Consider the following 12645-nt stretch of genomic DNA (forward strand, 5'->3'; position numbering starts at 1 on the left):
GATTTGCAAAGGGGTGGGTGCCCCAGAAAAGCACAAGAACGCCTCCCCCTAAAATGGAACAACTGAGGCCAGTGCCAGCCAGTGGGTCTGATAGGCGGACGCCAATGATTGGCACTTTCTCCACACTGGGTGCCTCCCCAGAGAGGGGCAGAGATAAACTGGTATGGGCTGACCTGGTGGCCCCGGCCTGAAGACGGGAGGAGGGTGCTGATGCTAGCTGGCTGGGACACGGCCAGAGCTCCCTGCTGGCTGTGATGGGCAGGGGGAGCCCTGGGCAGGTTGTCCAGCTCATCTAGTGCCCCCTCACGCCCCCAGGCCTCAGACTTCATGGGGTAGGTGGGTGGTTGAGAAGAAGGGCAAATAGAGGCAAGCCTTCAGTGGGCTCCCTCTGGGGCCACCAGGAATCCAGTCACACAGGTTTGGGCGGGCAGGTGTCAGGGAGCAGCAGCCAGCCCGGATCTCTGGAGGGCCCACCGAACCGCACAAAAGGCCTCCCATCCTGGGCAGCCTCAGCCCAGGGCCTTTTCCTTCCCCAGGCCTGGAGAGAGTCTGCCTCCTGCCTTGGGCATAAGGTCACCAACTCATCCTGATTTGCCTAGTACATTCCTGGTTTGAGCACTGAGTCCTTTGTAGGGGGGTCGCAGGGGATGGGGACAGTTGGTCAGCCTGCAATTGGGCCTTGCTTTAAGGGCCCACCAGTTCCACGGGCAGCTCCAACCCCCTCCCCCCAACGTCGTGATGGGGCCTGGTGTGGGCACTACACACACCAGGTAAACGTGGTGCCCAGAGATGGCACAATGAGGACCCTAAACTTCTTAGATCCCATTTCCTCTTCAGCCCGACATGTCTACACTCTACCCCTGCACTGCCACACGGGAGGTGGGCGGTCAGAGGATGAAGACACCCCTCTTGCCGCCGCCCCCAGAAACCAATCCCAGCCAGACCTGCCTCCGGGCACGGGGCAGCTTCAGCTTCCTCCCACCTGTCTCTCTTTTCCCCCTCTTGATAAGGCGCCTCCTCCACAGCCTAGATGGAGAGTAAATGTGGGGACATTTGTCAGAGAACTAGGAGAGGCACACTGTGTGTGTGTGGGGGGATGGGCAGCAGAGGTCAGAGTCCCAGGGCACCTGGGCAGGAATGTACTGCCCACCCTCAGCCCTCAGCCCTCCTTAGGCCACGGCTGGGAGGCCCCAGGCCCTCTCTTAGGTCCTCTGGTCAACCTGGATTCAGCTGGATCTGGGAACCAAAGGGTTAAAGTTGGGGCCTAGGCTGGGCCTGGGACTCGGGCTGGAAGGCTACGGACAGGAGAGGCCGGGACCCCCACTGTGTAGTTACCATCTCAATGACACTTTACCGAGTCCGCAGGAAGCCCCACCTCATCCGCCACCTCCTGGGAAAGAGGTGGGGGAGGAGAACCTTCCCCGCTGTACCACTGAGGGAGGAAACCAAGGAAGTGGAGGGGGGCTTGTCCTCCTCACCCCTTCAGGGAGTGACAGAACCGAAACTAACCTTTGTTCTCTCTGGGAGGGAGGAGGGGTGGGAGGCTCAGGTGGGCAGAAGAGACTGCAGCTCAGCTTAGATGAAGGTGAAGTGGGAGGGGGTTAACTCCAATCCTATTGTCCATCTCGCTCCCCTTACAGGGGAACAGGACAAAAGAGGGGAACTGACTGTAGCCACCATGGTGCCAGGAAGGGTATGGAGGTAGCTATGGGGGCTGCACAACAACCCCAAAGGCTGCATCGCCCATTTCCCTGGGGAGGCACCTGAGGCCCCGAAGTTGCAGGTAGAAAGCCCCTGGCTCCTGAACCAAAAGGAAAAGAGGAAACACTGATATCCCATAATAATTCTCAGGGACTTACGCCCCCATTTTACAGACAAGGGAGCAAGCTCAGAGAGCTAAGGAACTTGGCCAAGAGAACACGTGGGAAACAGGACAAGCCTGATGCAACCCCAGACTGACTTCAAAGCCTCCAGCTCCCTGCCCAGCAACGCTGGCTGAGCTTCCTGAGAGTAAGCTGGGCCTCCTGGTGCCTCTTTCCCCGAAGGCAATGCAGCCCGCAGCCCAGCCGGGCCACCCCGCACCATGTTGAGCTTCCCTCAAGCCATCCTCCCTGCATCCTGTCCTTTCCTCCAGAGCCAGCCATCCCCTCCTCCTCCCACTCCTCGAGGCTCCCTGCGTCATGGGGAAGTCTCTGCACAGAACAACATCTGTATCTGATTACACGGGAAGCCACCCTCCACCCGGGTTCACTTTCACCGTGTCCATGTCCCCGTCTCAGAAAGCAAAGAGTGCTCTCCACTCGCAGCACGCAGATCAGTGAACTCTGGGGTCAGACGTGGTGTCAACCCCACCCCAGGACCTTGCTGGGCAAGTCACGTCTGCCTAATCTCGGGTGTCTCCTGGCTACAAACCAGAGGGAGAAGCCTGCCCTGCTTACCTCCAGGGTTGCCAAAGGCACTGGCTGGGCCGCAAGTGCCCTGCACACCTTAGGTATTATTGTAGGTATTAACTTGGGACGGGAGTATTTCATCAAGAGCACAATGGCAGTTTCACTTGTAAACTGGGGCCGACTCCATTGACTGGGTAACAACTTTATTATCAGTCGTAATCGTCAGCTTACAACCAGCAGCAGTTAGCCATCTGAAGCTCTGAGAGTGCTGTCTTCTTTAGGAGCCCACATTCAGTCTTGTCCTTCCTGTTTACTGTCTGATTCTCAGCTCAGAGTGGGGAGGGCTACAGGACATAAAGAGCATAGAGGAAGCAGCAAGCTGGCAGGAATGCGAACTCGGCCACAATTCAGCAAAGGGGAAAGTCGGTCTACTTTTTTTCCTGTGCCAGTGAGAGTTTTATCAAGGCACTAGCGCCTTTGGATCCTGCGTGAGTACTCCAAGGGCACCCAAGGCTCAGGTTCAGCAAGGGGTAGGGCCTAACACAGGCTTTAGGGAAGCTGAAAGACAGCGTGGCAGGTGGGCCAGCCCCACAAGGGAGAGCACACTGCCTGTATGGATTGGATGGTGGCCCCCAACACTATGTCCAGTCCCAAGCCCAGGAACGTGTCAGCATGGCCTTATTTGAAAAAAGGGTCTTTGCAGGTGTACTTAAGGATCTCAAGATGAGAGCATTCTGGACTTAGGGTGGGCCCTATATCCAATGACAGGTGTCATAAGAGAAAAACAAGAGGGAGATGTGAGACACAGCTACAAGGGAGAAGGTCATATGAAGATGGAGGCAAAGATTGGAGTGATGCAGCCATAAACAAAGAACACCTGGAGCCACCAGAAGCTGCAAGAGTCAAGGAAGGATCCTCCCCTAGAGCCTTGGGAGGGAGTATGGCCCTGGGACACCTTGATTTTGGACTTGCAGCTTCTAGAACCAAGAGAGACTAAATTTCTGTTTTAAGCCACCCAGTTTGTGGTGATTTGCTACAGCAGTCTCAGGAAACTCATACACTGCCTTTCTTGCTGGCAGGTCCCAGGCTCTCAGAGGTCTCCCAAGGTCAATTTGGCTTCCTGATACCACTCCTGAGCTGCTGTAGAAGAGCCCACTGAGATAGGACGTCTGCCTGGTTACTTGAGCCCAAGCCACCTGAGTAACAAAGGGAACTTTATTCTGCGTTGTACATGCTGGGGAGAAAGGGGGGTGGGGGTGGTGAAGGGAGGTAGTAAGGATGAGGAGAGAACAGGGGCTTCCTCTCATGACTCACCCTGGGAGCTTTCCTGTCCCTTGGGGATGACTTCAGAGCCCTTGCATGTGACACTCTTGTTCCAAGGCCCAGTATCGACTGTCCATCAACACCGCTGTTCTCCCCGTGCGCCCAGGCCCAAGGGACCCCAGGATCTATTTCAGCTGAAAGTTTGACTTAAGACTTGGAAGGCAGGTTCTGAGTTTCCAAGAAGCCATACAAACTTCAGCAGAGAAAGATCTTAGCGATGACATCCAAACCCTTTACTGTACAAGGGAAAATGAGACATTTTGCGTACTCTAGTAAAAGTATTTTTAAATTTTGTTTTCATTTCCTCAAGCCGCGTGCTGTGGGATCCCAGCCCCACCTGCCCAGATCACCAGCCAGTTTATCACTACAAGGAATTAGTTACATTCTCAAATGACCAGGCAAAAGGCTTCCTGTAGGATAGTAAGAAAAAATGGAAGAAATGGCCCCAATTTTCAAAAGAGCTTATTTTCAGACTTGCTCCTTCCTCCCCCAAAGCTGGGCTGCTCCCGACACGCCCTCCTTCTTCCCCAAGCCGGACCCCGACCCATGCCCCTGAACCTGCCGGCGGGGAAGGCGGCGAGGGGCATAGCCTCTGAATCCAGGCAGGGCTGCCAACTCACCCGCCCGCAGCCCCTCCGGGGCGGGGAGGCCGGGCCTTCAGCACGGCGGCTACAGGAAAAAGTGCGGAGGCGGGGGCGGCAGTGGCAGCTGCGGGGGAAAGGCGGGCAGCGGCCAGGGGTCGAGCGGCCAGGGGTCTAGCGGCGCAGGCGGTGCCTGCAGGTTGAAAGGCGAGGGCCGCGTGGGTAGCGGCGGCAGCGGCTGCGGGGGCGGCTCGGTGTTGAGTGGCGGGCGGCCGCGCGCGCCCACGGGCCCTGGCGTGGCGGCGACCGCGGTCTCGGGCAGAGGCGGTAACGGCAGATGCGAGGGCGGTGGCGCGGGCGCGGGGAGGCGCGGCAGGTCCTGCAGGGCGAGGGCGGCGGCGGGCGGCGCGGAAGACCAGGCCTCGGGCGGCAGGTCGGGCAGCGCCATGTGGGCGCCGGGGCCCCAGGGCGCCACCGGCTTGGGCCGCAGCGGGAGCGCGGGCAGCGGCGGCAGCTCGGCCAGCGCGAGCGCCGAGGGAGGCGGCGGCGGCGGCGCGGGGCTCAGGCCGGGCGGCAGTCCGGGCAGCGGCGGGTGCGGCAGGTACGGAGCAGGCGGTGGGGTCAGGGATAGAGATGCGCGGGCCCGGCCTAACCGCGAGTGGGCGCGGGCGCGGGCCAGCCGCGGATGCGAGCGGGAGCGAGGAAGCCGGGACGCCAGCTTGGCCACCACCGCCGCGCCAGGGCCGAGCGCGCATAGTCCGCGGAGGCCTTGTTTCTCCAGCAGGTGGCCACGCGCCGCCCTGCGAGAGACCCAGCCAATCGGAGCCGTGCGCCACCGCGCTCCACCCAATCAAAGGCCAATGCGCCGGCGACCTGTGCGTTTCTCCCGCCGGCTGGCACGAGCTGTCACTGGCAGCCAGTCAGAGGCAGGAGCACTCTCTGTCAACGTCTTCTTCCCTCCCTTCCCTCAGTTCCAGCCAATCATAGTATTCCGAGTTGCCGCAGGCTCCACCCCTCACCATCCCTGAGGCCAGGCGCTGCGTGTGCAGTGGGCGCCCCCAACTGGCCTGAGGGTCCATTTAGCCACGCAACCCCCTCTACAGCCCCGCCCTCCCTCCCTACAACAGCCAATGTGGAGAGTGTATGGATCTCTTTTTTTGGGGGGGTTTGCCCTTAGGGATTCTGGAATGATGCTCCTGGTGTAGGTCAAGATCTACGCAAATTCCCAATGAATGATCTTACAGAAAAGATGAAACGATATCAATTCAAAAGCAAAGCTTGACATGCAGCATTTGTGTTAACGTTGTTAAGAACGGTTGTAAACAACACAGATGGGTGACAATCAGGAAAAAATGAGAAATGGTCGATCTATTTAAAATTGGAATATAGAAATATTTATTAAAACATATTAGAGGGCTTCCCTGGTAGAACAGTGGTTAAGAATCCGCCTGGCAATGCAGGAGACACGGGTTCGAGCCCTGGTGCGGGAAGATCCCTACATGCCACGGAGCAAATAAGCCCCTGCGCCACAGCTACTGAGCCTGCCCTCTAGAGCCCGCGAGCCACAACTACTGAGCCCGTGTGCCACAGCTACTGAAGCCCGTGCGCCTAGAGCCTGTGCTCCACAACAAGAGAAGCCACCACAATGAGAAGACTGTGCACCGGAACAAAGAGTAGCCCCTGCTTGCCACAACTAGAGAAAGCCCATGCACAGCAACAAAGACCCAATGCAGCCAAAAATAAATAAATAAATTTATTTTTTAAAAAAACAAACAATATTAGAGGCCTTCCCTTGTGGCACAGTGATTAAGAATCTGCCTGTGCATATAGGGGACATGGGTTAGAGCCCTGGTCCAGGAAGATCCCACATGTCGCGGAGCAACTAAGCCCGGGCACCACAACTACTGAGCCTGCTCTCTAGAGCACGCAAGCCACAACTACCCACAATTACTGAAGCTGGCGCGCCTAGAGCCCTTGCTCCGCAACAAGAGAAGCCACCGCAATGAGACGCCGAGCACCACAACAAAGAGTAGCCCCCATTTGCTGCAACTAGAGAAAGCCCGGATGCAACAATGAATACTCAGTGCGGCCAAAAATAAAATAAATTAATTAAAAAAAAAACAATATTAGAACATTTCTCAGTGGGTTAGAAAGGATATCATCCACTGCCCTCACTGAGACCCTTTTCTCTGTGGCCCCTGTGCCCAAACGCTCCTCTTAATCCTGTTCTCCAGTAAAGAGACGATGTGGGTTATTCCACACCTCAGGTCAGAGAAACACAAGATGATTTTTTTTTTTTTAAAGAAATGACAAAAAAAAAATGACATCCAGGATTTATTTATTTTTAATAAATTTATTTATTTAATTTATTTTTGGCTGTGTTGGGTCTTCATTGCTGTCCACGGGCCCTCTCCAGCTGTGGAGAGCAGGGGCTACGCTTCATTGTGGTGCGCGGGCCTCCCACCGCTGTGGCCCCTCTTGCTGTGGAACACGGGCTCCAGGCGCACGGGCTTCAGCAGTTGCAGCATGTGGGCTCAGCAGTTGTGGCTCACGGGCTCCAGAGCACAGGCTCAACAGCTGTGGCACATGAGTCTAGCCGCTCGCGGCATGTGGGATCTTTCAGAACAGGGCTTGAACCCGTGTCCTCTGCATTGGCAGGCGGACTCTCAACCACTGCGCCACCAGGGAAACCCAAGATTATATTTTTAAAGAATCAATACTTCTGTGAAAAAACAAAAGTCTATAATGATTCTCAAATAGAGCAAATTAAATGAGGTAGGCTAAGAGAAATCAGTCTGGAATTCCAATAATGTTTATGCATTTACACTCCTCAAGGTTGTTCAACCCAAAACCTTGTGCATACTGCAGTCAGATTTTGGTCTACACTTGTTATCCTAAATCAGGCCACAGAAAGACAAGCTGAGTTCCTCATAGGGTGCCAAATCCCCTCAACTCTATTCAGCTGGAATTCTTCAGTTAAGACAAAACTTCACCAGATTGCAAAAGGTGTAGGCTTGGGAAGGCACAGCTCAGAACAGAGTCTCAAAGAGACTGGTTCCAGGACTAGCCAAGCCCTTGGTCAAAGTTCAGAATAGCAGATCAATCCCCAATTGTGCAACCTCCATTCTGGACCCAGCCTAGGAGAGTAATTTGCTTCCACATTTCTGGGTGATTAAACTTATAATCACGGGATGAGAAAACGAAGCAATCCAGTAGCACTGATTATTGACATTGGATTAGTAACTGGCTTTTTAAAATGTTTGAAAGTGTTCAGTAATCTGAGATATTAAATGTCTAATTTATTCATTTCCAAGAGGGGCTCATTTCCAAAAGCCCCTTAAGTGCTTAGGAAGAAGTTGCTGGTTGGATTTGTACACACGTACGCCACCCCCTCACCTTGTTAAGAGATCAAGTAGATTATGTGTGTAATTATTTGAAGTGTCTAAGGGAATTGAATTAATCAGGCTTGTAAAGCATGCTAAATATTTAGGGAGAAGCTGATCTGTCAAATTTATAATCTAATTGAGTACTAATCAAAGAATGTGAAGTGAGTTTTACATCCACATTATAAGGTCAATCAATAAAATGAGGTCTGGAAGCAAGTATAATGGCTTAAGGAAAATGAGATTTTTAGTTGGATCATTTTAATAAGTTAATTATAAATTAAAACACAAATGACGCACAAGTCCCCTAACTTGGACATGGCTCCATCGCCAGATTGTGACCACGTGATGCCCCCCTCCCCAAGGGCAGGCCTGAGTTCTCACATCTCTCCCATCTGAAGCACAGCCCCTGGCACACAGCTGTGTTGATGTTTGTTGAAGGAATGAATAAGGGGCCCCCAGCTGGCCCCCAACCCAGACAGTGATCCCCTGCACACAGCCCACAGAGGCAAACAGGGAAGCACATTGCCTTTATTGATAGTTCCAGCCCACAGGAGACCCCAGGCCAGAGGCCAAGCCCGAGGGTCTGGCCAGCCTCGCCAGGCAGACCAGGCTCTGATACAGAGGAGCTCAGAGTGGGCAGTAAATCTGCTCTGGAGCTCAGCATTTCCCAAGAGGGCAGCAGCCTGGGAAGAGGCAGAGCAGGGCCGTGGTGAGCCCTGTCTCCCTCCTTACCTCCTGGGGGACATGAGTCCTCTCCCTCCCCTGGCCTCTGAGGCCAGTCACCCAGCAGACACACACAGGTAGCCTGAGAGCTGGCTATATGTCCCCCCCCGAGGGCTGGGGGTGTCCCCCAGTGCAGCCTGGAGGGGCAACAATGGTGGCATGGGATGAGTGGGGGCAGGGGCCCTGCATTCCCTCTCACCTCCATAGCCATTTCCCATCAGGCCATTGCTGCCTCGCTTCACCTCAGGGCCCCCTAAGGCACACAGACAAGCCAGGGCACCCCAGTCACCAGACGACTTCGCAGTCCTCCTGCCCACCCCAGCTTTACCCCAGGCCCTGGGAGACCCCCACTCACCTAAGGGCCCAGGGCCCAGCTCTGGCCTCAGCTGCCCATAGGGCCCTGGGGGGAGGGGCAGAGGTGAGAACACTGAGTCCCTCCTGTCCCCCTGCTACTCCCTCCACCAGGAGTGCCCTCCCTCCATCTCTGCAGGGCTATAAGGTGGGCTGTACGGCTAGCCCCAGGGCCCAGAGCCCAGTTTTCCACAGCTACCCGACCCCTGATGACCCGTTCCCACACACCCCATTACCTGGCTGGCTCCTGACCTCTGGATATGCACCTCTGGCCCCATATCTAGGCCTCAAGTTGGCCCCCCAGGGCTGGAGGGAGGGCCAGGGAGAGCCCCTCGGGGCCCCGGCCTGACCTGAAGGAGGAGAGCCGGCTTGGGACTCCTGCCCACTGGAGTTGTACATTCAGGATGCCCCAGTCCTTCCAGGGTCTCAGAGTCCCTCACCCACTCGGCCTGGTCCCCGCCACCCTTGCTAGGGTTCCCTCTGCTCCCCCAACATTTCTTACCATTTCCTCCAGGGGCTGGAGCAGCCACATTGGGGCGCACAACTGCTGCCCTCTCATACCCTGCAAGAGACCAGGCTGACTCCTGCCCCGCCCCTGGACATCCCTTCCCCCACCCCCTGCACGGTGTCCCCTGGGTCCAACTCACCATTCCAAAAGCCATCAGTCCCAGGGAACCCTGAAGGAAGAAAGGGAAGGTCAGAGACAGGAGCAGCCCCTGAGCCCAGAAACCCCCACCCCACCCTACCCAGCAGCCCCAGGCACCTGGCTGTGCGCGGGCCTCAGGGAAGACCCCGGATCCCAGACCACCATTCCTGTAACCAAAACCTGTAGGACAGCGGTGGGAGAGGGGCTGGTTGGAATGGGGCGGGGGCAGCACTGGGGGGGGGGCCAGGGTGACCTGCTCATGGACAGGGAGGGGCAGACAGACAGACTGACTCAGAGGCAGCCTAGAGAGGACCTCCCACAATCCCCCACCATCATCCAGCTAACCCAGTGGAGCCCACCTTCTGGAAGCTGTCCCTCCCTCCCTCTGGGCACTTCCCTTTCTGCCTGCTGAGTCTGTCACTCTGCCCTCACCTGAGACAGGATCCCCCTGGCTCTGGCCACCACTGTGGTCCAGTGCATAGTACATAATCGCTGGGTGGATAAGGACGGAGACTGACAGACAGACAAGGAGCACTCACTGTGAGGGAGACATAGCTCATGCCCAAGATGGGGACCCGGGGGCTCACCGACTTTCTGGGGCTTGAGGCCACCACCAAAGCCTGGGGGAGAGGAAACAGGGGTCAGAGATAGCCGGTTTCGCCTCCCTGCTTCCTGCGCTGTTGGAGGGGAGAGGAGGGAGAACTCAGGCGAAGGGCCTCCTCACCCAGTTCTGCTCCTGGTCTGTAGCCATTCGGAGGCTGGTACCCTGTGAGGGGAATGGAGATGAGCAGGGAGGACCCAGACTTTCCCAAACTCCTTGGGGGCCCAGTATGGACCTTCCAGACTCTGAGGAGTAAGGGACTCTCCTCATCCACAGGGAATGGAACCAGAAGAAATGAGATATGAAAGCAGCAAGAGATACCAAGGGTAGACTCGGAGAGGGACTTCCTGGCCCTTAAAGTGCCTGAACACCTGAGATGACCCAGGGAACAAGGGAGATGGAGGAATGATCTGATCTGGTATGGGGTGGGGCAGGGAAGGCAGATGCACACCTGCTTCCTGAGGTTTCGGCCCCCACTGGATGGCTGGAGTAGGAACTAGAAGGAAAGCCAGGGGACAGGAGTGAGCCCAGGGTGGGGCAGGTGTGGAATGTCGCAGACTGCCATGGGGGAAGGGGCTGGGGGAGCTGTCATATTGGGGGTCATGTGGGGTCTCAGGGCCAGAGTTCAGGCTTTTCCTCACTGACTTGCTGGAGATCAGGCCTGGGGGATTCTGAGTGGCCCAGCCAGGCCCAGCCCCTCCTGGGACCAGGTACCCGCCAGGGCCCCTCAGGTCCCTTATCCGCACTGACCTGGGAACTTGCCGTTCTGCACTGGGGGAGGGGGCTGGGATTTCAGGCCCCAGCCACCTGCTTTATCTGAAGGGATCCCTGGAGTGGGAGGCCTGGCAAGAAGCCACGGAGGGACCCCACCACTGCAGGGACCTAGATGGGGAGGAAGGGAGGGGGCAGTGAGCCCAGGCCAGTGCTGCCCCCAGGCTGCCCTCCTGGCCTCCACATGGCCAAGCCACCCGCCTGTGGTGGCTTCTAGGGCAGACACACCTTCCAGGGGAGAGAGTGGCCAGGCCAGAAAAAGCCCAGCTCCCACGGGCCACAATCTGCTCTGGGGACAAGGTGACTCAGCCACCTGATGTGGTTCCTGCTATTGCCCACCTTGCCCTCCACCTTCCAATATCCCCCCACTTCCCTCTGTTCCCTGCCCCCTCACCTGGCTGGGCCCCCAGCCCATTGCCATTGCCATATCCTGGAGAGGAAAAGCAGGGATGTGAGGGACAGTATTGGGCAGGGGGGTTCTGGAAGGACAGCAGGAGGAGGTGCAGGACAGGGATGGGGAGGGCTCTGGCTCACCTGGTTTCTGAGGTTTCAAACCCCCTCCCAGACCTGCAGGAGAGACAGAGGCTGCCTCAGACCCGGCCAGCCCTTCCCCAGAAAGGAGCCCTCTGTCTCCCCTACTGAGGCCACCACTGAGCTCACCTGGAGGGAGCTGCAGCCCATTCCCTGATATGTATGCTGGGAGGAAGTGTGGGCATGAGGGCAGGGGCTGGGTGGGGGAGACTTCAGAAGGGGCAGAAGGGAGGCAGGGATGGACTCACCTGGCTTCGGAGGGCTCAAGCCCCCTCCCAGGCCTGGGGAGAGACAGACAGAGGCTGAGTGACAGGTGGACCCCACCCTGCCCCTTCTCTTCCTCTTTGCCCAGTGTGCCCTGTGCCCCCTCTTCCCCACCTCCCAGAACTGCAGGGCCTGACCCTGCCCCCCTCACCTGGCTGGGGCCCTTCACCTGGGAAGGCTCCAACTCCCAGCCCATTCCTATAAACTGGGGAGACAGAGTGGGGGGTTATGAGGAAGAATAAAGTGGGGGCAGTAGACAGTTTCTGGGGGTAAGAGAAGTGGGGGGTCCAATTCTGACACCAAGTCCAATTCTGGGGTTTTTCCAACACCACCAAGCAATTCTCAGACACCATCTGGGTGTCCTACAATTTAATTCAAGTCCGACACTGTCTACCTGGAGACAGCATCAGATCCCACAGGTCAAAGTCTCAGACTTCTCCCCCCACCCCCATCCCACATTTCAAGCACCAATTTCCAGTCTAAGTTGTCACCTGTGCTTCTGACCAACTGGTTGTAGATCAGAGATTCCCACCACCCCCTCCTCCTTGGGTTTGATTAATTTGCTAGAGCGGCTCACAGAACTCAGGGAAACATTTTACTTACTAGATAATCGATTTATTATAAAAGGATATAACTCAGGAACAGCCAGTTAAAAGAGATGCAAGGGACAAGGCATGTGGGAAGGCACAAAGAGCCACCCTCCCAGCACTTCCAGGTGTTCACCAGCCCAGAAGCTCTCCAAATCCTGTTCTTTTGGGGTTTTATGGAGGCTTCATTACATAGGCATGATTGATTAAATCATTGACCAGTGGTGACTGACCTCCAGCCCCTCTCCCCTCCCTGGAGGTCATGGAGTGGGACTGAAAGTTCCAACCTTCCAATCACATGGTTGCTTTTCCTGGCAACCAGCCCCCACCCTCAGATGACCTAGGGGCTTTCCAAAAGTCACCTCATTAACATAACAGAAGACATATCCCTCTCCCTCCCTCCCTCCTTCTCTCTCTCTCTCTCTCTCCCTCCCTCCCTCCCTCCCTCCTCCCTCCCTCCTTCTCTCTCTCTCTCTCTCTCTCTCTCTCTC

The 12645-nt window shown here is 56.5% G+C and overlaps 1 protein-coding gene across 23 annotated transcripts in view; it reads right to left on the reverse strand.

The window, feature by feature from the left end:
* Positions 1 to 7025: 7025 nt before the first annotated feature.
* Positions 7026 to 12645, reverse strand: part of GREP1 (glycine rich extracellular protein 1) — a 12500-nt gene continuing 6880 nt past the window's right edge. For 15 of the 23 annotated variants that reach the window (XM_027117661.1, XM_027117667.1, XM_027117669.1 and 12 more), the window contains 10 exons: positions 11719 to 11772; positions 11552 to 11584; positions 11167 to 11339; positions 10125 to 10497; positions 9940 to 10020; positions 9518 to 9580; positions 9402 to 9431; positions 9257 to 9316; positions 8991 to 9104; positions 7026 to 8803 (listed from right to left, as the gene is read on the reverse strand). In XM_027117661.1, coding sequence (XP_026973462.1) covers positions 8460 to 8803; positions 8991 to 9104; positions 9257 to 9316; positions 9402 to 9431; positions 9518 to 9580; positions 9940 to 10020; positions 10125 to 10497; positions 11167 to 11339; positions 11552 to 11584; positions 11719 to 11772 — 1325 coding nt within the window. In that variant the 3' untranslated portion in view covers positions 7026 to 8459. Of the gene's footprint in view, positions 8804 to 8990; positions 9105 to 9256; positions 9317 to 9401; positions 9432 to 9517; positions 9581 to 9939; positions 10078 to 10124; positions 10498 to 11166; positions 11340 to 11551; positions 11585 to 11718; positions 12347 to 12645 lie in introns of those variants that run through there. The other 8 variants (XM_027117677.1, XM_027117681.1, XM_027117680.1 and 5 more) reach the window with 4 other exon arrangements.

This window comes from Aethalodelphis obliquidens, unplaced genomic scaffold (assembly GCF_003676395.1).
Source record: "Aethalodelphis obliquidens isolate GAN/ISIS:26980383/991018 unplaced genomic scaffold, ASM367639v1 scaffold18, whole genome shotgun sequence".
Taxonomy (NCBI): domain Eukaryota; kingdom Metazoa; phylum Chordata; class Mammalia; order Artiodactyla; family Delphinidae; genus Aethalodelphis; species Aethalodelphis obliquidens.